General features: G+C 40.7%; 7 gene segments (V, D, J or C); 4 read left to right on the top strand and 3 right to left on the bottom strand.

The window, feature by feature from the left end:
* LOC125905371 (Ig kappa-b4 chain C region-like) overlaps window positions 1–3,152 on the top strand; it is an 89,047-nt gene extending 85,895 nt beyond the window's left edge. The window contains 1 exon segment of the C gene segment in view: window positions 2,682–3,152. Coding sequence covers window positions 2,753–3,010 — 258 coding nt within the window.
* The window catches only part of LOC125905369 (Ig kappa-b4 chain C region-like), a 46,909-nt gene extending 23,176 nt beyond the window's left edge, over window positions 1–23,733 (top strand). The window contains 1 exon segment of the C gene segment in view: window positions 23,256–23,733. Within this exon segment, the coding sequence occupies window positions 23,327–23,584 (258 nt within the window).
* LOC125905351 (Ig kappa chain V region 3381-like) lies at window positions 174–6,028 on the bottom strand. The segment is given in 2 exon segments: window positions 174–635; window positions 5,940–6,028. Coding segments are annotated over 2 exon segments (384 nt in total).
* LOC125905374 (Ig kappa-b4 chain C region-like) lies at window positions 1,489–13,439 on the top strand. The segment is given in 2 exon segments: window positions 1,489–1,555; window positions 12,943–13,439. A coding segment is annotated over 1 exon segment (255 nt).
* Window positions 10,404–10,993, bottom strand: LOC125905348 (Ig kappa chain V region 3381-like). The segment is given in 2 exon segments: window positions 10,404–10,764; window positions 10,871–10,993. Coding segments are annotated over 2 exon segments (414 nt in total).
* Window positions 20,580–21,267, bottom strand: LOC125905353 (Ig kappa chain V region 3547-like). The segment is given in 2 exon segments: window positions 20,580–21,065; window positions 21,173–21,267. Coding segments are annotated over 2 exon segments (414 nt in total).
* A 2,688-nt stretch (window positions 23,734–26,421) lies between the features above and the next one.
* LOC125905367 (Ig kappa-b4 chain C region-like) lies at window positions 26,422–27,868 on the top strand. The segment is given in 2 exon segments: window positions 26,422–26,581; window positions 27,474–27,868. A coding segment is annotated over 1 exon segment (276 nt).
* Window positions 27,869–27,882: the final 14 nt, after the last annotated feature.

The following is a 27,882-nucleotide window of genomic DNA, read 5'->3' as shown; positions in this document are numbered from 1 at the left end:
TAAGATTAAAGTGGGTTATGAATGATGGTGAGAAGCTGTGATCGAGAAATTACCTTGATTTCCACCAAGATCATTTTTTGTTGTTTCACTTGTTTTGACGAATGTTTAATTTGATGTTAAAGTAACAACAGTTAAATGTTCAATCTAACTGATGACAATGTGTGTGTGTGTGTGTGTGTGTGTGTGTGTGTGTGTGTGTGTGTCCTCAGTGAAGTGTATCAGTCTCTGCAGTAGCTTCCAGCTGCAGCAGTCAGTTCAGTTTCTGTTCAGTCTGACTGAGGGAGGTTTTTGTACGACGCTTTTTCACTGTGTGAACAACCACTGACTGTTGATGTAGTGTCCACTCAAACAGTAGTAAACTGCTGCATCTTCAGTCTGGACTCCACTGATGGTCAGAGTGAAGTCAGACTTTGATCCACTGCCTGTAAAACGACCTGGAATCCCTGATGCTCGAGTGCTGGTATAGTATATGAGCAGTTTCGGAGTTTCTCCATCTCTCTGTTGGTACCAGGCTAAGGCATGGTTGCTGCTCCAAGTATAAACATCCCTACTGGTCCTACATGTGATGGTGACGGAGCCTCCCACAGCAGAGCTCACTGCTCCAGGCTGAGTCACTGTGACCTGACCTCTGGACTCTGAGGATACAGAGACACAAACATAAAGCAGCATCATGGTTTTGTCAGCTTCATTTCAGAGGGACAGATGTTGATAGAGGAGAGGAGTTTGATTCTCTGGACTTTACCTGTGAAGCAGCAGCAGAGGAGAGTCCAGATGAGGACGGAGATCAAAGTCATGTTTTTGATGAGGAGGATTTCTGTGGCTTCTGTTGTCATGAAGGACAGCTGTCAGTCATCCAGTGTTCAACTCTCAGGACTATAAACTCTCCCAGAGCACTGGAGCATGGTGCTGCTGATGCAAAGTGGCTCTCTATGGAAATGCTCTGACTGACTCCAACAGGGACTTGGATTACTCTGATGATGCTGATTATCAATGGATCAATCACTTTACCAGAGTATTGATTAGGAATGTGTTACTTCCTTTTTATAAAAAGCTTTGGTTTGAGTTGGATGAGTTGATTTACTTGCAGAATATTATTGTGAATTCCCACTTATTCACAGCCACACAAATCACCATCACTGTGGGATGTATTCAGACAAAATGTATTTTCATTTATCATAATCTATGATAAACATAGGTTCATGATAATTATATATATCAGGATTATTAATGGCAGGATTTATAGGACAGTTTTCCTTTGGAATTTTTACATTTATTTGAATTTGTTTTACTGGAGGAGAAATTAGTACTGCTTGTAGATGTTTGACGTTTCACATAGAAAATGTTGTGTATATATTCAAAGTTTGTGAATCAGTCTCTAAACGGTTAAACCAGTTATTACACAATCTGGGTAAACTGGGAATATTTTTGGTGAGTTTGTTTGTGTCAAAGTCAGAGAGCCGTGTCTCTCTACAGTGAGAGGTTTTTGTACGGCGGCTCAATGAGTTTGTATCACTGTGGTTGACTTTTGGTGGAGGAACCAGACTGGATGTTGGAAGTAAGTCAAATGTTTATTTTTTCAGCAGCCATGTTTTCTTTATATTATGTATTTAAAAGGCAAGAAGCAGTAGTTGCCTTTCCATTTTGTTTGTAGACATATTTTGCATTAAAAGACAAAGTTAGTGTTTGAATGAGAAAATCGAAAGTCCATTGTAATGAAAATAAAACATGAAGCTAGAAGATAAATCTTTATTTCTTACTTTAATGGTTAAGTTTCATCTTGCGTGCTTGTAGGTTTAGTTCAGTGTGTCAAAGTCAGAGAGCCGTGTCTCTCTACAGTGAGAGGTTTTTGTACAGCGGCTCAATGAGTTTGTATCACTGTGGTGGACTTTTGGTGGAGGAACCAGACTGGAGTTTGGACGTAAGTTTCTTCACAAATACTAAATAAACTGTTTTAAAGTTATGTTTAGAAGTCTGTTTTGTAATGTCTGCAGTATTTATGTTATTTCTTATGTCTGAAGTCAGAGCAGCTTTAATCAACATTTCTTTGTACATTTTCATCATACTTGAAGTCAAACAGGTTGAAATGTTAAAGAGATGAAACTGCAAACCAGTTTTACAAATGTTTATCAAGATTATATTCTTAATGTTCCACCTCAGTGATAACTATTTTTTCCAACAAAATTCAGAATCAACTTTTTATAAATAAACAAACGGTGACTGATTCATGTGGTTTCAAATTTTGAAAATCTTTTGAACAGTTTTAATGAGAATTGACATCAACATAAAGAACATTTGATTGTAGGTAATGCAGTAATACATGCAGTTTTTATGTTTGCACAAAAAAAAAATGCAAAATACATTTTACTAAAGTAATGTATCGTCATTGTTTGGGAGGAAAACATTTAACAATTTGTCTAAATTCTGATATTTTATGTCCAGTGTAGTTTGATATATTTGAGGTCATTCTGTATGATGATTCTCTCTGTGCTGATTTACATGAGAGGCTTCTTAAAGGGAAGTGAAACAATGTGTGAGTGAGTGACTGATGGAGCAGAAAAACCATCTGACAGAAACTCCTTAAAGGAGAAAATCAACTCTCACACAGTAAAGGTGTCCAAGTGTCTGATGGTTGATTGACAGCTGTGTGGTCCCTGTCCTCTAAGCTGATTGGTGTCTCCTAGGTGATGTCCGTCCCACTCTGACGGTGCTGACCCCCTCCAGTGAGGAGCTGCAGCAGGGGAAGGCCACGCTCATGTGTCTGGCCAACAAGGGCTTCCCCTCAGACTGGAGTCTGGCCTGGAAGGTGGACAGCAGCAGCAGCAGCAGCAGCTGGGAGGAGAGCAGGAGCCCTGGGGTGCTGGAGAAGGATGGCTTCTACAGCTGGAGCAGCACCCTGAGGCTCCCTGCAGACCAGTGGAGGAAGGTGGGCTCTGTGACCTGTGAGGCCACCCAGGGCTCCCAGACTCCACTCTCAGAGACACTGAGGAGAGACCAGTGTTCCCAGTCCTGACCTGACTCACTGGGACTCTGCTGCTGGTTTTACTCTGCTACTGCTCTCAGTCTGCTCTCTGTCTCTCTCATGACGTTTCAGTGTGAACATGTTCTTGCTTGTGTTGATGGTTTCAATATCTCAAAGCAATAAAGATTTGATCAAATGTATCATATGAGTGCCGTCATGTGACTTCATTTCTTGGACATATGTTATATATTAGGAGCATTACTCAAACTAATGCACAAAAGCCACAACGGTAACAGTAAGTAAGTCTTTTTTTCCAGACTAATTTTAATGGGTTTCAGACTGTGGATATTCTTCTACTGCAGTTCCCATGATAGATCAATCAATTTATTTTGGTAACAATGGTAAACACATGGTAAGACATTTCTAATAGTAAAACCCAAAGCTCTCTGTTATTACTGATGTCTGTCCTGGAAGAAATTTCTCCAGTTAAGTTTGTTTGTTGTTAAATTCTGCCTATAAATTATACAGAAGATATTAATTCAAAACTCTTAATAATAAGAGGAACAGTGTATCATCTGCATAAAGCCACATAACATGAATCTAATTTGAGATTTTCCACCAAATCACATTTAAATGAGACAGAGTTACTTCAACAAAGGACATGACATGAAAGAGATCAAAGGACAGTCTCTGTCTCTTAGTGTCTGCCAGCAGATTTGACACTTATGTAACACACATATATGTATAGATAAAGTGTCAATTATGTCTTTTGTATTTTTATAATTCCAGGTGATATAAAGCCTGTTTACATTTGCATGAGTGGCAGGAGCTCAGTTTGTTGGGATTTGGCTTGGGAACCAGAAGGTCCTTAGTTGAAGTGCCTGTACCGACTGAACACAGAGTGGGGACTAGGAGCTAAAGAGCTGTCATTGAGCAAGGCACCAAAGCCTCAACTGCTTCGGGCACCTATCCATGGACAGTCCCCTCATCACTCCATTAATGCATGTGTATGGGTCTGTTTTTTGGGCCTGTGTGTGTGTGTGTGTGTGTGTGTGTGTGTGTCCTCAGTGAAGTGTATCAGTCTCTGCAGTAACTTCCAGCTGCAGCAGTCAGTTCAGTTTCTGTTCAGTCTGACTGAGGGAGGTTTTTGTACGACACTTTTTCACTGTGTGAACAACCACTGACTGTTGATGTAGTGTTGACTCTGACAGTAGTAAACTGCTGCATCTTCAGTCTGTACTCCACTGATGGTCAGAGTGAAGTCAGACTTTGATCCACTGCCTGCAAAACGATCTGGAATCCCTGATGCTCGAGTGCTGGCATAGTATATGAGCAGTTTAGGAGTTTCTCCATCTCTCTGTTGGTACCAGGCTGAAAGATGGTTGATCTCCTCCACACACTCACATACACACATACACACACACACACACACACACACAAGTCTCTCATCCACCGACACTAGCGCACCTGCACTTCACCAACTGGGTGTAGCCAGGCAGATTTTGCAAGTTTGGCACACCGTGCGCCTGGCGCAGCTACTCCTCTTTCCCACCTCTGTCCCTCCTACCTGCACAAGTCGGAAAGAGGGAGGAGAGAAGCATGGAGTGGGTTTTACACACATCACACCAATCAAATGAGCCCCTCTCCTCGCCCTTAAATGCGCCGCGCGAAGGCGTAATGAGAGTTTACTCAATTCGCCATGGCAGAAGAGAGCAGCAGTGTCAGATGGCCAAACGTCTCCCAGGAGGAAACTGATGTTTTGGTCTGGGAGGTCCAAGCTGGCAGTGTCCGAACATACGGAACTGCGAGCAGACCTCCACGGGCTGATGATGCAAAGGTAGCCTGGGAGGAGGTCACCACAATTGTAAATCAATGTTGCGTTTCTCTCGTGCGCGCGTGCTCTCTCTTTCTCTCTCACAGTCTCACTCTGTTTCTTTTCTTTTGACTTTTCTAAGATGACAGATGCTGAATATATACTCCCTATCTGATGCTGTGGCTGTTTGTGGTTGGCTGAGAGGGGTGTGAACTCATTAGTTTGCAGCTGTGTTAATCAAATCAGGTTGGGTTTCCATTACGTGTGCCAAACGTGCCAAACGGTGCCAATCCCCTTTGATCTGACATCAGATGTGACAGGACAGTCGATATAGAGATACATTTATGTGCTGACTGCAGATAGTTGCATTGAATAGTGTTTTTGTGGCTATTCATTGCATTGTTAATGTGCCTGACATTCTGGAAACCTGCCTGTGAGGTTTTGGTGACGTGTGCGCACTATCCGCCACTCAGCCAAACTTCGGCTTACACTGGCTGCACTCCGCCTGCGCTGACAGTAGACGTGGTTTCAGCTGGCGAGCTTTTAGCGCACCTTCGGCGAAGCTTTTTGGCACGAACCTGTCACTGCACCAAGCTGGATCTGTCAACACCTCCCCCTGCTGCGCCGCCACACCCATCTCAGTGCACCTTGGTCTGCCAAACTACCAAACTGAGCACGCCTCGGGTTGCGCTGTTCGAAACTAGCTCTGCGCGGGGTTTGCCACCCTGCGCAGCACCGGGAAACTAGAGCCCTAAGTCTTACGCAAGGACAGCACACTAGTTTGACTGATAGTGATTTGTTAGTTATAAGCTCAAATGACAGCTGCCTGTACGTAGACTAACCTAGTTTGACCCTTATCGTAAAATACTTTTAAACAAACAGCCCCAACTCTCTCCCAGCACCTAACCAGCCAAGCTGGAGGAGTCAAATACAGGGCACACGCTGAATCATCTACGTCATCACGCGAATTTGAATACATTTTCCGTAACTTTGAGGTGCTGTGGAAACACAAACCACACAGATTACCAGGAATTATTTTACCCAGGTAAACAAATTCCTGGAAATATTGGTGGAAAAGGGGCTTATCATAATATGTTTCACTGATAAAGTTTTACTGTATGTTGTAACTTATTATGGAGGAGAGGAGTTTGATTCTCTGGACTTTACCTGTGAAGCAGCAGCAGAGGAGAGTCCAGATGAGGACGGAGATCAAAGTCATGTTTTTGATGAGGAGGATTTCTGTGGCTTCTGTTGTCATGAAGGACACCTGTCAGTCATCCAGTGTTCAACTCTCAGGACTATAAACTCTCCCAGAGCACTGGAGCATGGTGCTGCTGATGCAAAGTGGCTCTCTATGGAAATGCTCTGACTGACTCCAACAGGGACTTGATATTTTCCTGATCATAATGAGGGTGACAATGTTTTTCATAAAATAAAGACATTTTTTCTGCTTTAGAGTATGTCTTTACTTGCACATAAAGATTATTCTAATTAACATCTACAAATATTTAACTAAGCTAGACAATAATTAAGACATTTCCTATTTGTGGGAGGCAATTTATTAATTGACCTCCCACAATATTAAAATAAAAAGATAAAAACAACTCTTCTGTCTATGTCAGTACATGATGGCTTCATTTTACAGTGGAAAACTAAGTAGGCAGGATTAATGTGAGCAATAACATTCAGTGGAGTTCATGTTAAAATGACCTTTGATGAGTCTACAGCAGCCTGAACATTCTTTTAGAGCATCAATGTCATCTTAAATGTTTTTGATGAACTTTAATATAGAAAATATTCACATTCAGGTGTTTTTGCAAAACCTGAGGCTGAGAGGAAAAACAAGAAGATGACAAATGTGGAGCCCTCATTGGTTACTGTTTATAAACTGGATGGAAACATTTTGCAAGAAACTTGAAAGAAAATGTCAGGATCCATTTTCCTAACCCTATAAAAGAGTCACAGTTGAGTATAAATTCAGTGATACGGTTCAACACTGGTTATGTTTTTCAGACACATCGAGAAAATAATCTCACAAAACCCTGAGCAAATAATTGGGAAAAAAATGTGTTGATATTAGATCATCTATATTAAGCTGCCTGTTGAAGAGCTGACATCAACCTCTGACCGTGTTTGAGAAAAACTTTGACAAAGAAGATTGTCAGTCTAATCAGTTCCTCTTTAGCTGAAGGAGGTTTTTGTACAACGTTGTATCACTGTGAGAACGGGAAGCTGTTATGCTGCTGACAGTAATAAACTTCTACATCTTCAGTCTGAACTCCGCTGATGGTCAGAGTTAAGTCAGTCTGATGTGCCGTTGCACTAAAACAATCTGAAACTCCGGGCTGGCATATTGTGGTATCATAAATTAAGAGTTTAGGAGCTTCTCCGGGTTTCTGAAGGTACCAGTCAATATCATCACCTATAAGTGTACTGCTTTTACATCTGATGGAGACAGTCTGTCCTGGAACAACAGACTGAGATCCAGGAGACTGAGTCAGGATGATTTCTCCTGATGAATCAGGAAAACATGAAAAAGAGCAGAAGGGTTATTGAGACAAATCCAGTTTGGAGAAATATGATCAACATCCAGACAGAAGAGTATCATTTCTTTAACATGGAGAACAGATGGAAGAAGGTAAATGCTGCTTGTTTCAGTGTTTCTCCATCATAGCAGAACATCATTGAGGTGAACCTGGTTGCATCCTGAAGCAAAGTTTTCAGAAGAGAGTCCCACCCTGAACATGGAGCCCCAGGGTGGCCAGCAGTAGAATCAGTGACATCATCATTGTGCTGTCAGCGTGTCAGTGGCTCTGAAAGGCCTGGACAGCCACTGATCAACACTGGTCTCTTAACAGCAGGGAGCAGAGAGGCAGGACACATATGCAAACACACAGAGTCAGTCAGCTGTAGCTGTCCTCAACATATCATGGTGTTCATATCTCAGTGGTGACAGCATAAGTTATTTCTATGTTTCTCTACATAGTGGGGCATGAAAGAATGGTAACATTTTGTCATTGAACAAAAAATCATTTGGCTTCCTCCAAGTAAATACAGTTGTTAATGTTTGTGAGAATTTTTTAAATATTTATAGTGTGACATAAAAAGGTTTCACACCAGGACACTGATTTTGTTTTGCTAGGCATCATGTTCATTCTCTTAGCGAAGGGATTAATGTTAATTTAAACACTTTTGAGAAAATGGAAAGCTCCAGTGTCTTCAATTAATACTTGTCGTAAATTTGAAAAGCAGAGGAAAGTACACGGAAGAGCTGCTTCAGTTACTGTCCACATTATTAACTAGAGGAAGGGAAGCTGCAGGTTTTTTCATGTATAATTGAATATCATCTATGTAGAAGATGATTTTACTATAGTGTTATTTGAAGAGGATGTTTGAGATTTACATCTTTTTAAAGTTTAATTGTTTAAGTGTTCAGATGTTTCTATTTTATCATCTGTTCAATCTGCCCTCAGAAATATAGATGCCACTTTCGAACAGACATTGACTCTTGAGCAGCATTTGAAGTGTTTGATACACCTCTGTATTTTTCAGTCAAGATACAATATAAAATGTTGTGTAGGTGTGCCTCAAGCATAGGCATCATTTAGGTATGGCGAGGTATGGTAGCTGCCATACCTTGGAATCGGGAGAAAAAAAAAAAGAGAGGTTCTGTAGTCATCTTACTTGTGAGTGTCCTTCATATTTGTTGCAAGTGATCAGATTTGATAGTCTGAGGCGCACTGTCTGGTTGTTTTCATTGTATTGCACTGAAATAGGTCAATAATATGCTCATCAGTGAATACGAGTGTTAGTGAATATCAGTGTTATTGAATCAAATTGTTCGCCACTTCGCTCCTCCGCGAGTTATGAGTTATGTGAGTTATCTGTGTGTTGTAAAAGTATTTTGCTCTGCTGCTGTAGACAGCCTGTCTAAATGATGTCTTGAAGCCTGTCTGATTGTATGTGGGGTTTTTTCTTCATGTCGGCATGTTAAGCTTGTATTTTTGGTCTCTGGAGACACTCCAATAAATTTGCCTATACAGTATTGTACCAAATTGGCCTTTGTTTTACTGTGTTTCATACACCGGACTCCTTGGATATCTTCTAGAAATGAGCTTTTATTTTGTTTATTTTCTGTGAAGTTAAACACATGACTAATGATAATTAAACCTCTGCTCGCTGTCTGTGGTGCTGAAATATGCGCCGAAATAGGTCCGATGTTTTCACTGCTCTCACCAAGTCGTACATTACATGAATTATGAATGTGAGAAACAGCTTCATGTCCTTTGAAACAGTTTTCAATAGCATAGTGTGTACTTCTGACAGGTCAAAAACCAAAGTGAAATTTTATATAAGTTCATATTTTTGAAACTCCATCATCAGTAGCTCTGTGACGTCATGTCATATTGCCATACCTTAGCTTTTGCTGAAACGACGCCCCTGGCCTCAAGCTTAGATGAAGATTTCACTGCACGTATGTATTTGTCCATTTACTCTGTTGTTACTGTTTTGCCATGTCTTTCACATCCATGCATCACTGACCAGTGGTCCAGTGGGCTGTCATATGGCCTTTGACCAGGTCCTTAAAAAGATCTTATATCACTGTCTTCATTTTTGTTGCTCGCTTCCTCCTACAGAAAAAATCCAGGTCAAGAAACTTGTGATCACTTTTAGAGGTCTACACAGTCGGGCACCCTCCTACAGTATATTAATGATGTTATACAGGCCGAAACACTAGGAGGTCAGAAACGTCTCATGATCAGGGCTTGTTGGTTTTCAAAGTATCGTTATACAACAGTTTGTGTGATGTCTTGTGAAAACTCACATACGATGGTTTGTATCATATCTTACAACTTAGTGCTTAATGTTCTGTACATTAGGTTTAGAAAAGTAAAGTTATGTAGGTTAGGTTCAGGAAAAGAAACATGTTGACAGTGTGCCTTAAAATATGTCAAAGTTCATGTAAGAGCCAAATATGTCATTCCACTCAGCAGACATGAATTGTATTGATCATGGATGTACACTGGTAGCGCTGTACTGGCACTTGGAGCACCAGTGTATAAAGGTAGGAACAGCATTGTTTCTGTCAGGTGTTTCAACCTGGAGGAGCAAAAGGTTTTTGACCACTGATGTGCAGTACAGTGTACAACGTGCTGTGTGTTCAGTGTGGATAAAGGATAAAGAAATGGACATTTATTGAACCTGTGTTTTGTTGGAATGAATAAACATGATGGTTGTTCTGCAAATGGAACCTACAGTTTATTGTCTGAACTCGACACAGCCAAGGAAGCCGTGGCATCAACCGTGCAAATTGCAGCAGCCAGGTCAAGCCGGGTGAAACATCCATTTAACTTCTACAGTTCACTTGGTTTCACATGATACTGAACACTGGGTTCCTGGAGGACCTGTTTAAAAATAAGTATATTTGTAGTGCTATATAGGTTTCATTTGCTTGAAAAAGAAAAGTATCATGTGAAAAGATTTAGGAAAGTTACGGTTTTAAATCTAAATGTGTGTGTGTGTGTGTGTGTGTGTGTGTGTGTGTGTGTGAGTATGTGTGTGTGTGTGTCCTCAGTGAAGTGTATCAGTCTCTGCAGTAGCTTCCAGCTGCAGCAGTCAGTTCAGTTTCTGTTCAGTCTGACTGAGAGAGGTTTTTGTACAACGCTTTTTCACTGTGTGAACACAGCTTGACTGTTGATGTAGTGTTCACTCTGACAGTAGTAAACTGCTGCATCTTCAGTCTGGACTCCACTGATGGTCAGAGTGAAGTCAGACTTTGATCCACTGCCTGTAAAACGACCTGGAATCCCTGATGCTCGAGTGCTGGTATAGTATATGAGCAGTTTCGGAGTTTCTCCATCTCTCTGTTGGTACCAGGCTAAGTGGTTAGAGCTATAAACATCCTGACTGGTCCTACATGTGATGGTGACGGAGCCTCCCACAGCAGAGCTCACTGCTCCAGGCTGAGTCACTGTGACCTGACCTCTGGACTCTGAGGATACAGAGACACAAACATAAAGCAGCATCATGGTTTTGTCAGCTTCATTTCAGAGGACAGATGTTGATAGAGGAGAGGAGTTTGATTCTCTGGACTTTACCTGTGAAGCAGCAGCAGAGGAGAGTCCAGATGAGGACAGAGATCAAAGTCATGTTTTTGATGAGGAGGATTTCTGTGGCTTCTGTTGTCATGAAGGACAGCTGTCAGTCACCCAGTGTCCCAGAGCACTGGAGCATGGTGCTGCTGATGCAAAGTGGCTCTCTATGGAAATGCTCTGACTGACTCCAACAGGGACTTGGATTACTCTGATGATGATGACTATCAATGGATCAATCACTTTATCAGAGTGTAGTTCGAAATATCGCCAATTTGATAAAATTTTAACGACTTGATAACTTTTGTTTCAAAATGTTTGATTTAGGCACCTAAGGGCCAGCTGGAACATTCCAAAAAGTCTTTTATTCCCTGTTCCATGCAGGCATTGAACACAGAACAGCTGCATCAGGGAACGTTTATTTAATAAGAACTGCTTTCTTGCATTATTATAGAACTTATTTTCTGCTACCTCATCCATTTGCACGACTGTATATTGTATGCTGTACACTCTGTATGTTTTTAAAGGTGTGCTGTGTGCATTGTATCTACCTTTGGTGAACTAGAAGCCAAATACAAATTCTGCGCAGGTTGCCAATGACATCATTCTAATCTTATCAAGTCTAAAATCTTTTAATTATTTTAATTAACTGTTGGAGGAAATTAACAAAAATTGCATTTGAAATTAAAAAACATATCAAAAATATGAATTCTGGAATTCTGTGGCTCTGTGTTATTGTCAGTTTTCATGTTTTTGGCAAGATCTTACAAACAGAGACTGATTTTGGAGAGTTTGTTTGTGTCAAAGTCAGAGAGCCGTGTCTCTCTACAGTGACAGGTTTTTGTATCACTGTGGTGCACGTTCGGTGGAGGAACCAGACTGGATGTTGGAAGTAAGTCAAACTTTCAAAAACCTGTTTTTATTGAAGAGCTTTTTTCCTGCCTTTATACTCAGCACTCTGGAACTTCTATATTATCATTTAATTTTACAGAAATATTTTGCACTGAAAGACAGACTGATTTTGAAATAGAAAATCAAAAGGTGATTGGAAAGAAAATGACGAATTAAACTAGATGATAAATCCTTACTTCCAACTTAAATTGTAAAATTGCATTTGAGTGCTTGTAGGTTTAGTTCAGTGTGTCAAAGTCAGAGAGCTGTGTCTCTCTACAGTGAGAGGTTTTTGTACAGCGGCTCAATGAGTTTGTATCACTGTGGTGGACTTTTGGTGGAGGAACCAGACTGGATGTTGGAAGTAAGTTTCTTCACAAATACTAGATACCATATTGTTTTGTTTTAAATTGTGATTTCTAATATTTGCAATAGATTAAAAAAGACTCTTGTTTTATTTAGTTTATTATTCATGTTTTTATTTCTCCTCTTTAACCATGGAGAGTAACTCACAGTGGCTTCACAAAATTCCATCACACTGGGATTTTAAAAAAAAAAAAGCTTGAAATATAAGATGATAAAACTTCAAACCTGTTTTCCAAATGTTTTCTAAGATTACATCTAAATTTTCCTCCTAAATAATACCTGTTTTTAGAACAAATTCAGAATCAGTTATTAAATACTGTTCAACAGAGTGAAGATAAAAGTGGGTATTAGAAAATGTGCACGATCACTTCATTTTGTCATCGAATGTTTTAGATTTTGAAAATCTTTTTAACACTTTTTTTTTAATGATGACTGAAATCCACATGAAGAACATTTGATTGTAATTGTTTAATTTCTAATTTTGGTTCTGTCTCCACTAAATATGCCATTAATACGTAATGGTTAGTCAAGGTTTTGGATAAGAAAGAATTTTTCCAAATTCTGATATTTTCTGTCCAGTGTAGTTTGATATATTTGAGGTCATTCTGTATGATGATTCTCTCTGTGCTGATTTGCATGAGAGGCTTCTTAAAGGGAAGTGAAACAATGTGTGAGTGAGTGACTGATGGAGCAGAAAAACCATCTGACAGAAACTCCTTAAAGGAGAAAATCAACTCTCACACAGTAAAGGTGTCCAAGTGTCTGATGGTTGATTGACAGCTGTGTGGTCCCTGTCCTCTAAGCTGATTGGTGTCTCCTAGGTGATGTGCGTCCCACCCTGACGGTGCTGCCCCCCTCCAGTGAGGAGCTGCAGCAGGGGAAGGCCACGCTCATGTGTCTGGCCAACAAGGGCTTCCCCTCAGACTGGAGTCTGGCCTGGAAGGTGGATGGCAGCAGCAGCAGCAGCTGGGAGGAGAGCAGGAGCCCTGGGGTGCTGGAGAAGGATGGCCACTACAGCTGGAGCAGCACCCTGAGGCTCCCTGCAGACCAGTGGAGGAAGGTGGGCTCTGTGACCTGTGAGGCCACCCAGGGCTCCCAGACTCCACTCGCAGAGACACTGAGGAGAGACCAGTGTTCCCAGTCCTGACCTGACTCACTGGGACACTGCCGCTGGTTTTACTCTGCTACTGCTCTCAGTCTGCTCTCTCTCTCTCTCTCTCTCTCTCTCTCTCTCTGTCTCTCTCATGATGTTTCAGTGTGAACATGTTCTTGCTTGTGTTGATGGTTTCAATATCTCAGAGCAATAAAGATTTGATCAAATGTATCATATGAGTGTCGTCATGTGACTTCATTTCTTGGACATATGTTATATATTAGGAGCATTACTCAAACTAATGCACAAAAGCCACAACAGTAATGAGTCTTACTTTTCCAGACTAAGTTTAATGGGTTTCAGACTGTGGATATTCTTCTACTGCAGTTCCCATTATAAATCAATCAATTTATTTTAGTAACAATACACATGGTTAGACCATCTTAATAGTAAAACACAAAGCTCTCTGTTATTACTGATGTCCGTCCTGGAGGAAATTTCACCTGTTTGTGTGTTGTTAAATTCTACCTAGAAATTATTGTGCAGATTTTAATTCAAAAGTCTTAACTGTCAGAGGGTTTTTGGGATTAGAAATAAAAAGGAGTGTATCATCTGCATAAAGTCACATAACATTAAAGGCTAAGTTCGGTTTTTTGACACCTGGACCTTATTTCTAGGATTAAATACGCTCGTAGACTCACCCAGACAATTTTGGTGGAGCTCGGAGCCGTTTTCGAGCAATTTAGATCCATCCGACGGCGTTTTCTCTCATGCCATAGAAGCGGACGGGGCCAAAAATCGAAGCCCCTAAATTAGACATTATCTGCTGCGAAACTCGCTCATTTCACCTACATTTTATAAATGAATGGCCAGTGTTATCGCCATGTCAGCTCAACTTCGTTGTTATGGTCATCCGGGGCTTTACAAGGATTGGTAACTTTTGGTGACGTCATAGACGTGCGCCGCAGGAGCGCAGCTGAGTAGAGCCGCTGTTGTTGCTAGGATACATGGCTACATGGCTATTCTTGTGCAACATGGCGGAATATTTATCCGATGTAGAAGTGTCTGACGACGACTTTGAGTATGATGGATGTCCGTATCGTTTTGAGCCAGAATACACCGACGAGGAGCTATTTGAAAGGAGGATGCAGAGGGAAAGAGCTGAACAGCTGGCCAGAGAACAAGCAACCACTGCACGTCCACGAGTGGGGGCTAACTGGTGTTGTTGTGGACACTGCACGGCAATGGTAACAGAGGAGGAGTGCCTTTGCTGCTCAGAGTGGGACTTGAGACCAGAGGAAACACGTATTGATGCCCCCCAAAATACGTGTCTCACTACACTCGAAGATTTTTCTGTCATGACAAACCAGGCTGTGGTAGAGACTTTTTTTCATGTCCCGAGAGTCAACTGGCAGGCCAGCAGGACCGAACGCCAATTTTCGATAGAGTAAGTAGCCCATACAAATGCAAAAGTATATTTTCTATGAGTGTTTGCTTTATAAGTAAATAACTTGGGTATGGTGTCTTTACTTTGTAGTTATGTATGATCTGGAATGTAGACATCAGACTCAGGCTATTACACAGAAAAAATAATGTAGAAACACGGTTGACAGTTTCATAGATATGAGTTTGGCATTTAGGAAATTCAGTTCAGTGTGGTTTATTAAAAAAAAAAATCCATTGATAATCACTCCTGAATATCTTTTCTAACTTCTGTTTACTTTGTGCTAATTCTCTATCCTGTAGGCAATGCAGACTGGTGGCATACCGGATTGTTATAGAGTGGGCACTTGCAGGGGAACACCTTGGACCTGGGAACAGGAGGATAATTCCTAGCTGCATTGTCTCTGCAATCAGAGGAAAATACCCCTCTCCCACAGGCAGTTATGTGGGATTCACTGAGGCTCAGGACATTTTCAACAATTTTCGACTCAATTTTTCTTGGACAGTTTGTGTGAAGGCTGTTACATTTGCTTTGTTTTTGCTATTGTCTTTGTATCTATTTCTATGCATATGTGTAAACACACAAATACTTATATTATTGTACATAATTGCCTTTTGTTTTTTGACAATTCATTTATGACCACTATTCAATACAAAGTCATAAAACAAACTTGTTTTATTTTTTACCATTATAAGAGTCAGTACGAAATATAACAACAGCAGAGTCCAGACATAACACAAGTGTAAAATAAAAACATATTTTAGCACACAACAGAAAAATAGTGAAAAAAAGAAAACTTTTCAAAAACTTCCAAAACAAGATAAACAAACAAAAAGAAAAAAAACTAGAGTTGCAAGGCCCAAGAGGCAATGTCAAAAATACAGAAAGGCAAGCAGCACTCAAGTGTGTATCTTACATTTGTTCTTCTATTTGTCTCACACGGCAGGCACAGGATCAGCAACAGAAACGTGTTGCAAATTTTGTCAGTGTTTGTAACACACACAGAGGAAGACTAAAGTCAATACACGTTTCTGTTATTGATCCCGTGCCTGCCGTGTGAGACATATAGAAGAACAAATGTAAGATACACACTTGAGTGCTGCTTGCCTTTCTGTATTTTGCATAGAAAATAAAAATCAGACATCATGACTGTCACAAAAAACGAATATGGGGCTGCCAGTCACCAGAGTGTTTCCCACAGGTCCACTGAATTTTTATTTGGCTGCCTCTGGTGATTATTGTTGTCTCTGTTATTAGATTTTTGCATTCGGGACAGGTTTTAAAAAGTTGGAGGAGGTGGGACTCGTTCACCAGCCACTTTTTTCTGACCATCCTTTTGCAGTTTCTCCATTAGAACTTGCTGAAGCAGCTGAAGTCCCTGTGCTTGAAGGAGAGCCTGAACTTGAAGGTTTGAAGCTGGTGTCAGCAGGGTCCATACTCAAGTCCCTGAAACTCATACTGATGTCTTCAACTTCATGGTCCAATTCATCTTCAGCTTCACTCTAAAAACCAAACATAGTTGTGAAATTATTATCTAAATGCACTTATGGTAAAGAAACAACTTTTATCATAGTAATGCGCTGATAATTTTTTTTTTATGCAGACATGTTGGCCTTTTTACAAATACAAGACAAGGCCACTTACTTGCAGTATAGGTGATGTAGAGATCGATGGGTTTCTGGTCCTGGAAGTATGGGTTGATGTGGATGGGATAGTGTCCTGGTGCACATAAAATAACACATAGTGTCACTGTAAATATGAAAGGGGCAAAATACATTCTCTGCTAATATACATAAAAGGTACTCAGCTCTACTTACCACAGCGTGGGACCATGTTGGAGCCAAAGCAAAGTATTTCCCTGATAGTGATCGTTTTGTGCTGGTTGTTTTCTGAGGTGGACTGGTGAGCACAAGAGTAAGTGCAGAGGCCAAATGAGATCCAGACAATCCTGTAGGCTCCTTAGCTGCTCTGTGTTGGCTTTTTATTGGAGTGGATTGTGGGAGTGCTTCAAGCTCTGATTCAAGAAGACATTCAACACTAGCACTTCCCTAAAGAAAAAAAAAAGTGTTATACACAGCGTCATCTACAGCAACTTTTACCTTACTCATCTGAGTGTGCCAATGTACCCACGTCCTTTAGTGCACTTTATTCTACATTTTTGTACATTTTAGATTGATCAAAAACGGTCGAAACAACTGACAATTAGTTTTGGAGAAAGCATATGACTACTTGTAAGTGTGCGCTAACAATGCAGACCCGTGGTGATTGCAGCTCGAGTCACAATTTATTGCCTGCAGAGAATAACCATATCATATGCATTGCGAGTTAGTTTTTTCAAAAACTAGCATGGACTAGAGTAAATTATATTGCGTTACAGTGCAGTATTCTTTTGCAGGAATGTATTTTTAGTAGGCTACTCCCGCTCAGAAATAGGTCGTGAAGATAGCTATTCATTTTATACAAGGAGCTTTATACGCTGGCCGACGTGCACTGGTTATCGACCAATATTATTACATCTTCAAAAGAAATGCATTACCTCCGCTGCGTCTGTTTTGCCCTCTGAAACAATCGGGATGGCATTCCTCCTGAGGTACTGACGCTGAGCTTCCTGGCCTTTTGTCTTCGTAATAAAGTCTTCTGGAGCGAAGTGAGCACTGCAGACCCGAGGACTCACCCTCCTCAGTTCTTCCATAGGAGTATTCGGGTCCATTTTCAGGACAACAAGCCAGAGCTTTAGTAACTCCGGGTTTGTCAAAGGAAGCCTGTGGAAGGTGAACTTTGTCCAACTAGTCATTTTGTTTGGACAAAGTGGAAAAACGCAATGACGAACCATGTTTGTAGCCGTGTAGCTCCTAGCCTAGCGCCGGCTGTACTCAGCTGCGCTCCTGCGGCGCACGTCTATGACGTCACCAAAAGTTACCAATCCTTGTAAAGCCCCGGAAGACCATAACAACGAAGTTGAGCTGACATGGCGATAACACTGGCCATTCATTTATAAAATGTAGGTGAAATGAGCGAGTTTCGCAGCAGATAATGTCTAATTTAGGGGCTTCGATTTTTGGCCCCGTCCGCTTCTATGGCATGAGAGAAAACGCCGTCGGATGGATCTAAATTGCTTGAAAACGGCTCCGAGCTCCACCAAAATTGTCTGGGTGAGTCTACGAGCGTATTTAATCCTAGAAATAAGGTCCAGGTGTCAAAAAAACGAACTTAGCCTTTAATCTAGTTTGAGATTTTCCATTATATCATATTCAAATGAGACACAGTAACTTCAATAGAGGACATGATGTGAAAGAGATGAGAGGACAGTCTCTGTCTCTTGCTGTCTGACAGCAGATTCAATACTTATATAACACACATATTTGTGTAGATATAGTTACATCAAGTCTGTCACCTATCTTACTATATAATGACAAAAACTCTGTCTGTGGGTGTGTCTCTTCCACGTTTTTGTCCTCACTGATTTGGTCAGTCCATATGAAATTTGGCACAGTGGTAGAGGGTCATGGGAGGATGTGAATGAAGCAATATTATATCAATTGGCCAAAGGGGGCCGCTGTAGCAACTGACTGAAATTGCAAACTTTGAATGGGCATATCTCATGCCCTGTATGTCGTAGAGACATGAAACTTTGCACAGAGATGCCTCTCCTCATGAGGAACAAATTTGCCCCAGAACTCATAACTTCCGGTTATATATATTTTCTGCCATTTTGAATTTTTTGAAAAACACTTAAAATCGATCTCTTCTGAGGGGACCCCTCCATTATTGACCCCATCAAACAAAATGGGGCTGCTAGAGAGCTAATTTCTTATCTAGGCCTAACCACCATATTGATTTTTACTAAACTTGGTAGATATGTAGAACAGGACACCTCAAGGTGACTGGAGAAATTTAACTCTAATTTGCAACTGGGTGGCGCTATAACAACAGAAAAATGCTTAAAAATGGCTAAAATGCGACCGATCGCTGTGGCTCCCCCTGTGACCCAATGTTTGTTTTTTTTTCTAATATTTGGTATGACTAAGTCATGGTATGGTTTGCTGTACATAATCACGGAAACTGTCAGTGTGTCATTCCGTCAGTCAGTCATTCTGTCTGTCCCATGTTTTTCTACTCACTGATGTGGTCAATCTATGTGAAACTGCACATAGGCATTGAGGATTGGCATAGGTAGAAGGTGACAAAGCTACCAATGGGTATGGACTAGTATCTCTTGTATTTTTATGATTCCAGATGATATGATGCTATTTTTTCATAATATATGTGTACATTTACATGGGTAGCAGTAGCTCAGTCTGTGGGAACTTGGCTTGGGAACTGGAGGATCGGATTGGAGTGGGGACTGGAAGCTGAAGAGGTGTCATTAAGCAAGGCCCCAATCCATAACTTTCTCGGGGCGCCTGTCCACCGGCAGCCCCCTCACTGTCACACCTCTCTATTAATGCATGTGTATGGGTCCTGTTTGTGCATATGTCTGTATTTCCGGCCTCTGTGTATATGTGTGTGTGTGTGTGTGTGTGTGTGTGTGTGTGTGTAATCTGTAAAATAACAACAGAGTGAAAAAAATGAATTTCCCAGTGAGGGACTAATAAAGGAATGCTTCATATTGGACAGATGTGTAGGTAATATTTGGGTGACTTTTGATCATAAATGTTTCTGATGCTGATCTGTGTCTTTGTCTTTCCTTTTAACCCTATGGGCCCTAGGCCTTTTTGGGGGTATTTTTACTGCCTTTACTTTTAATCTCATATCACAGTCATTATAAAGGCTACATACACATGCTATATCCTGTTTGTTGTTTTTGTTTTTCAGGACAATCTGGGCTAACCAGATTTGCCATCATTCCATGTCCTTCTATGTGCCTGTATTTTAATTTTTATATCAATGAAAAAAAACTAATCCGTGTTACTAAATTCTTACATCGTGTCCCCCTCAATGTATATGGTGACTACTGCCCTGTCAGCATGCATAATTAGGCTACAGTTGTCTGGGTGCGCAAAGGTGAAGTGGCTGGTCCTGTCATACAAAGTTTGATGGAGTGTCAACTGGACAATATGGAGATATTTGCATCTTGGAAGCTGGACTACAAATGTGGATAGACAGGGAGAAACACACGCAAGCCTAAGACGTGGTAAAATACGATATTCCTCACTATATGAAGTGACTGATAACAAGATCTGTATAATGGGTTGTAAAGAAATTCGTCAGGTTTTTATTTTGTAAACAATTGATCTGTATTTATAGCGTGATGGGATGACAGCACAATGATGTGTGTGGTATCATTGGAAAGCTCTGCTCCTGCGCTTTAATGTGATATGCGTGGCATTTCTGTGCGAGCCTGCATTCGCGAGTAATCCATCCAAGAGTAATATGTGTGCAAAACTGTATGAAAGCTCTGTTAAACATAATTTTAATGTAATTTTATCATTTTTTCGTTGTGAAAACATTGGACTACCGACAAGTGCTTGGTCTTGTCTGAAAGTTACAGTTCCGCTGTTTCACTTGATATGCGTGGCTTCTCGCTATGACACACGGTCGCAAAGAAAATCAACAGAGAAGAACAGGTGTGAATTTGGACACACTCGTACAGGCCCATAGGGTTAATAGGATAAAGCTCAAATTGCTGTGATGCAGTATGAAGCAGAGGTCAAAGGTCATGACCAAGTCTTTTCTCATTAACCGTCCAAGCTTGGCTCCTCTTGATTTACTGGAAAATCAGATGAGAACAGGAGATTATAATGGGTTATGAATGATGGTGAGAAGCTGTGATCGAGAAATTACTTTGATTTCCACCAAGATCATTTTTTGTTGTTTCACTTGTTTTGACGAATGTTTCATTTGATGTTAAAGTAACAACAGTTAAATGTTCAGTGTGTGTGTGTGTGTGTGTGTGTGTGTGTGTTTTGTGTGTGTGTGTGTGTGTGTGTGTGTGTGTGTGTGTGTGTGTGTGTGTGTGTGTGTGTGTGTGTGTGTGTGTGTGTCCTCAGTGAAGTGTATCAGTCTCTGCAGTAGCTTCCAGCTGCAGCAGTCAGTTCAGTTTCTGTTCAGTCTGACTGAGGGAGGTTTTTGTACAATGCTTTTTCACTGTGTGAACACGTACTGACTGTTGATGTAATGTTGACTCTGACAGTAGTAAACTGCTGCATCTTCAGTCTGGACTCCACTGATGGTCAGAGTGAAGTCAGACTTTGATCCACTGCCTGTAAAACGACCTGGAATCCCTGATACTCGAGTGCTGGCATAGTATATGAGCAGTTTAGGAGTTTCTCCATCTCTCTGTTGGTACCAGGCTAAACGGTTAGAGTTATAAACATCCTGACTGGTCCTACATGTGATGGTGATGGAGCCTCCCACAGCAGAGCTCACTGCTCCAGACTGAGTCACTGTGACCTGACCTCTGGACTCTGAGGATACAGAGACACAAACATAAAGCAGCATCATGGTTTTGTCAGCTTCATTTCAGAGGGACAGATGTTGATAGAGGAGAGGAGTTTGATTCTCTGGACTTTACCTGTGAAGCAGCAGCAGAGGAGAGTCCAGATGAGGACGGAGATCAAAGTCATGTTTTTGATGAGGAGGATTTCTGTGGCTTCTGTTGTCATGAAGGACAGCTGTCAGTCATCCAGTGTTCAACTCTCAGGACTATAAACTCTCCCAGAGCACTGGAGCATGGTGCTGCTGATGCAAAGTGGCTCTCTATGGAAATGCTCTGACTGACTCCAGCAGGGACTTGGATTACTCTGATGATGCTGATTATCAATGGATCAATCACTTTATCAGAGTGTAGTTAGAAATATCACCATACCAATTTGATACATGTTTTACAACTTGATAACTTTTGTTTCAAAATGTTTGATTTAGGCACCTAAGGGCCAGCTGGAACATTTCAAAAAGTCTTTTATTCCCTGTTCCATGCAGGCATTGAACACAGAACAGCTGCATCAGGGAACATTTATTTAATAAGAACTGCTTTCTTGCATTATTATGGAACTTATTTTCTGCTACCTCATCCATTTGCACGACTGTATATTGTATGCTGTACACTCTGTATGTTTTTAAAGGTGTGCTGTGTGCATTGTATCTACCTTTGGTGAACTAGAAGCCAAATACAAATTCTACGCAGGTTGCCAATGACATCATTCTAATCTTATCAAGTCTAAAATCTTTTAATTATTTTAATTAACTGCTGGAGAAAATTAACAAAAATTGCATTTGAAATTAAAAAACATATCAAAAACATGCAATCTGGAATTCTGTGTCTCTGTGTTATTGTCAGTTTTCATGTTTTTGGCAAGATCTTACAAACAGAGACTGATTTTGGAGAGTTTGTTTGTGTCAGAGTCAGAGAGCCGTGTCTCTCTACAGTGAGAGGTTTTTGTACGGCGGCTCAATGAGTTTGTATCACTGTGGTGCACGTTCGGTGGAGGAACCAGACTGGATGTTGGAAGTAAGTCAAACTTTCAAAAACCTGTTTTTATTGAAGAGCTTTTTTCCTGCCTTTATACTCAGCACTCTGGAACTTCTATATTATTATTTAATTTTACAGAAATATTTTGCACTGAAAGACAGACTGATTTTGAAATAGAAAATCAAGAGGTGATTGGAAAGAAAATGACAAATTAAACTAGATGATAAATCCTTATTTCCAACTTAAATTGTAAAATTGCATTTGAGTGCTTGTAGGTTTACTTCAGTGTGTCAAAGTCAGAGAGCTGTGTCTCTCTACAGTGAGAGGTTTTTGTACAGCGGCTCAATGAGTTTGTATCACTGTGGTTGACTTTTGGTGGAGGAACCAGACTGGATGTTGGAAGTAAGTTTCTTCAAAAATACTAGATACCATATTGTTATGTTTTAAATTGTGATTTGTAATATTTGCAATAGATTAAAAAAAGACTCTTGTTTTGTTTTTTTTAGTTTCTTATTCATATTTTTATTTCTCTTCCTTAACCATGGAGAGTAACTCACAGTGGCTTCACAAAATTCCATCACACTGGGATTTTTTTTTAAAGAAAGCTTGAAATATAAAGATGATAAAACTGCAAACCTGTTTTTCAAATGTTTTCTGAGATTATATCTAATTTTCCTCCTAAATAATACCTGTTTTTAGAACAAATTCAGAATCAGTTGTAAATATTTTTGAACAGAGTGAAGATAAAAGTAGGTATTAGAAAATGTGCAAGATCACTTCATTTTGTCATCTAGTGTTTTAGATTTTGAAAATCTTTTTAACACATTTTTTAATGATGACTGAAATCCACATGAAGAACATTTGATTGTAATCTGTTTAATTTCTATTTCTGGTTCTGTTTCCACTAAATATGCCATTAATACGTAATGGTTAGTCAAGGTTTTGGATAAGAAAGAATTTTTCCAAATTCTGATATTTTCTGTCCAGTGTAGTTTGATATATTTGAGGTCATTCTGTATGATGATTCTCTCTGTGCTGATTTGCATGAGAGGCTTCTTAAAGGGAAGTGAAACAATGTGTGAGTGAGTGAGTGATTGATGGAGCAGAAAAAACATCTGACAGAAACTCCTCAAAGGAGAAAATAGCTGTGTGGTCCCTGTCCTCTAAGCTGATTGGTGTCTCCTAGGTGATGTCCGTCCCACCCTCACTGTGCTGACCCCCTCCAGTGAGGAGCTGCAGCAGGGGAAGGCCACGCTCATGTGTCTGGCCAACAAGGGCTTCCCCTCAGACTGGAGTCTGGCCTGGAAGGTGGACGGCAGCAGCAGCAGCAGCAGCTGGGAGGAGAGCAGGAGCCCTGGGGTGCTGGAGAAGGACGGCCTCTACAGCTGGAGCAGCACCCTGAGGCTCCCTGCAGACCAGTGGAGGAAGGTGGGCTCTGTGACCTGTGAGGCCACCCAGGGCTCCCAGACTCCACTCGTAGAGACACTGAGGAGAGACCAGTGTTCCCAGTCCTGACCTGACTCACTGGGACTCTGCTGCTGGTTTTACTCTGCTACTGCTCTCAGTCTGCTCTCTGTCTCTCTCATGACGTTTCAGTGTGAACATGTTCTTGCTTGTGTTGATGGTTTCAATATCTCAGAGCAATAAAGATTTGATCAAATGTATCATATGAGTGTCGTCATGTGACTTCATTTCTTGGACGTATGTTATATATTAGGAGCATTACTCAAACTAATGCACAAAAGCCACAACAGCAATTAGTCTTTTTTTTTCCAGACTAATTTTAATGGGTTTCAGACTGTGGATAATCTTCTACTGCAGTTCCCATGATAGATCAATCAGTTGGAGAAATTTCACCTGTTAAGTTTGTGTGTTGTTAAATTTTACCTATAAATTATTCTTATTTTAATTCAGAAGTCTTAACAGTAACAGTCTCATATTTAAATGAGACAGAGTAACGTCAACAAAGGGAATTATGTGAAAGAGATCAGAGGACAGTTTTTGTCTCTTACTGTCTAACAGCAGATTTAACACTTCAGTAACACACATATCTGTAGATATAGTTTAAGTGTTAATAATGTCTTTTCTATTTTTTTTTAACCCCAGGTGATATAGAGTGTGCCAGGGCTGATGTCAAAACCTGGAAGTTTAGCATCGCGCTGGTTCCTGGAAGAGAAAGTGAATGTGATTTTTGCATTGCGTTTTGGATTATGTCAGAAAATAAGCTCTGTGGCTAACACAAGTTTATGATACTTACAGGTTTTGTTCAGCGAGATAATCTTGACATATGAACACCTTTCATACCACATTTGAAGCTTAAATGCGATCGCCAGAAATAAAACGCCAACTTTAGGCTTTAACGGACTACATGACTACTCCACGGTCGCATGACTCTTGACGTCACCGCCACTAAGCTTTCAACTGATTTCGGCCGTATTATTTTAAAAACATTGTATAATGGGGAAATCGGACTGTTTAAGCTAAATAAGAAGCTGTAATGGCGGACTGCCAGCACTCTCATCTGTTTGGGGGTGATGACATTTAATGTCCCCGACAGGGTTTGTAGTCGTATTGAACAACTTGTTAGCAACCGCCTTTTTTACGACACGTAAAAGCTTCAAAATTCACAAGTAGGGTATTTACTGACGTGTTTTATGTCGTAGAACAAAACCTGAAACTCGCTTAAGCTTTTGTTAACCACAGACCTTATTTGAGGCATTTTACCAAAATCCCATTCAAAAAACGTATTGACTTTTAGACAAGAGAACCGGAAGTGCTAAAAGCGCTAACGGAGTTCCGGGTTTACTGGCACACTCTATAAAGCATTTTTTTATATATACATATATATATATATATATATATATATATATATATATATATGTGTGTGTTTACATTCATATGGGCAGTAACTCAGTCTGTGAGGAATTGGCTTGGGAACCAGAGGGTCCCCAGTTCAAGTGCCCATACGGACTGAACAAGGAGTGGGGACTGGGAGCTGAAGAGCTGTCATTGAGCAAGGCACTAAACCTTCAACTGCTAGGTGTGCCTGTCCATGGGCAACCCCCTCGATGTGACATTTCTTCATGTGTATGGGTCCTGTTTGTGCATATGTCTGAGTGTGTGTGTGTGTGTGTGTGTGTGTGTGTGTGTGTGTGTGTGTGTGTCCTCAGTGAAGTGTATCAGTCTCTGCAGTAGCTTCCAGCTGCAGCAGTCAGTTCAGTTTCTGTTCAGTCTGACTGAGGGAGGTTTTTGTACAACGCTTTTTCACTGTGTGAACAACCACTGACTGTTGATGTAGTGTCCACTCTGACAGTAGTAAACTGCTGCATCTTCAGTCTGGACTCCACTGATGGTCAGAGTGAAGTCAGAGTTTGATCCACTGCCTGTAAAACGACTTGGAATCCCTGATGCTCGAGTGCTGGCAGAGTATATGAGCAGTTTAGGAGTTTCTCCATCTCTCTGTTGGTACCAGGCTGAAAGGTGGTAGTTGTTCCAAACATGAACATCCCTACTGGTCCTACATGTGATGGTGACGGAGCCTCCCACAGCAGAGCTCACTGCTCCAGGTTGAGTCACTGTGACCTGACCTCTGGACTCTGAGGATACAGAGACACAAACATAAAGCAGCATCATGGTTTTGTCAGCTTCATTTCAGAGGGACAGATGTTGATAGAGGAGAGGAGTTTGATTCTCTGGACTTTACCTGTGAAGCAGCAGCAGAGGAGAGTCCAGATGAGGACGGAGATCAAAGTCATGTTTTTGATGAGGAGGATTTCTGTGGCTTCTGTTGTCATGAAGGACAGCTGTCAGTCATCCAGTGTTCAACTCTCAGGACTATAAACTCTCCCAGAGCACTGGAGCATGGTGCTGCTGATGCAAAGTGGCTCTCTATGGAAATGCTCTGACTGACTCCAACAGGGACTTGGATTACTCTGATGATGCTGCTTATCAATGGATCAATCACTTTACCAGAGTATTGATTAGGAATGTGTTACTTCCTTTTTATAAAAAGCTTTGGTTTGAGTTGGATGAGTTGATTTACTTGCAGAATATTATTGTGAATTCCCAGTTATTCACAGCCACACAAATCACCATCACTGTGGGATGTATTCAGACAAAATGTATTTTCATTTATCATAATCTACGATAAACATAGGTTCATGATAATTATATATATCAGGATTATTAATGGCAGGATTTATAGGACAGTTTTCCTTTGGAATTTTAACATTTATTTGAATTTGTTTTACTGGAGGAGAAATTAATACTGCTTGTAGATGTTTGAAGTTTCACATAGAAAATGTTGTATATTCATAGTTTGTGAATCAGTCTCTAAATGGTTCAACCAGTTATTACACAATCTGGGTAAACTGGGAATATTTTTGGTGAGTTTGTTTGTGTCAAAGTCAGAGAGCTGTGTCTCTCTACAGTGAGAGGTTTTTGTACGGCGGCTCAATGAGTTTGTATCACTGTGGTGGACTTTTGGTGGAGGAACCAGACTGGATGTTGGAAGTAAGTCAGATGTTTAAAATGTTTATTTTTTCAGCAGCCACATTTTCTTTATATTATATATTTAACAGGCAAGAAATAGTAGTTGCCTTTCCATTTTGTTTTTAGTTTCTGTACAAATACTAGATAAACTGTTTTAAAGTTATGTTTAGAAGTCTGTTTTGTAATGTTTGCAGGAGATAAAAATGTTTTAATTTTAAAAGTAAGACTTAATTTTTTTTTTGTTTGAAGTCAGAGCAGCTTTAATCAACATTTCTTTGTACATTTTCATCATACTTGAAGTCAAACAGGTTGAAATGTTAAAGAGATGAAACTGCAAACCAGTTTTACAAATGTTTATCAAGATTATATTCTTAATGTTTCACCTCAGTGATAACTATTTTTTTTTCTAATACATTCAGAATCAACTTTTTAGGAATAAACTAACGGTGATTGATTCATGTGGTTTCAAATGTTGAAAATCTTTTGAACAGTTTTAATGAGAATTGACATCAACATAAAGAACATTTGATTGTAGGTAATGCAGTAATACATGCAGTTTTTATGCTTGCACAAAACAAATTGTAAAATGCATTTTACTAAAGTAATGTATCGTCAATGTTTGGGAGAAAAACGTTTAATAATTTGTCTAAATTCTGATATTTTATGTCCAGTGTAGTTTGATATATTTGAGGTCATTCTGTATGATGATTCTCTCTGTGCTGATTTGCATGAGAGGCTTCTTAAAGGGAAGTGAAACAATGTGTGAGTGAGTGACTGATGGAGCAGAAAAACCATCTGACAGAAACTCCTTAAAGGAGAAAATCAACTCTCACACAGTAAAGGTGTCCAAGTGTCTGATGGTTGATTGACAGCTGTGTGGTCCCTGTCCTCTAAGCTGATTGGTGTCTCCTAGGTGATGTGCGTCCCACCCTGACGGTGCTGCCCCCCTCCAGTGAGGAGCTGCAGCAGGGGAAGGCCACGCTCATGTGTCTGGCCAACAAGGGCTTCCCCTCAGACTGGAGTCTGGCCTGGAAGGTGGACGGCAGCAGCAGTAGCAGCAGCAGCAGCAGCTGGGAGGAGAGCAGGAGCCCTGGGGTGCTGGAGAAGGACGGCCTCTACAGCTGGAGCAGCACCCTGAGGCTCCCTGCAGACCAGTGGAGGAAGGTGGGCTCTGTGACCTGTGAGGCCGCCCAGGGCTCCCAGACTCCACTCTCAGAGACTCTGAGGAGAGACCAGTGTTCCCAGTGTTCCCAGTCCTGACCTGACTCACTGGGACTCTGCTGCTGGTTTTACTCTGCTACTGCTCTCAGTCTGCTCTCTGT

This window comes from Epinephelus fuscoguttatus, linkage group LG17, assembly GCF_011397635.1.
Source record: "Epinephelus fuscoguttatus linkage group LG17, E.fuscoguttatus.final_Chr_v1".
NCBI classification, from domain to species: Eukaryota; Metazoa; Chordata; class Actinopteri; order Perciformes; family Serranidae; genus Epinephelus; species Epinephelus fuscoguttatus.
This window is presented reverse-complemented; position numbering and strand designations above follow the sequence as displayed.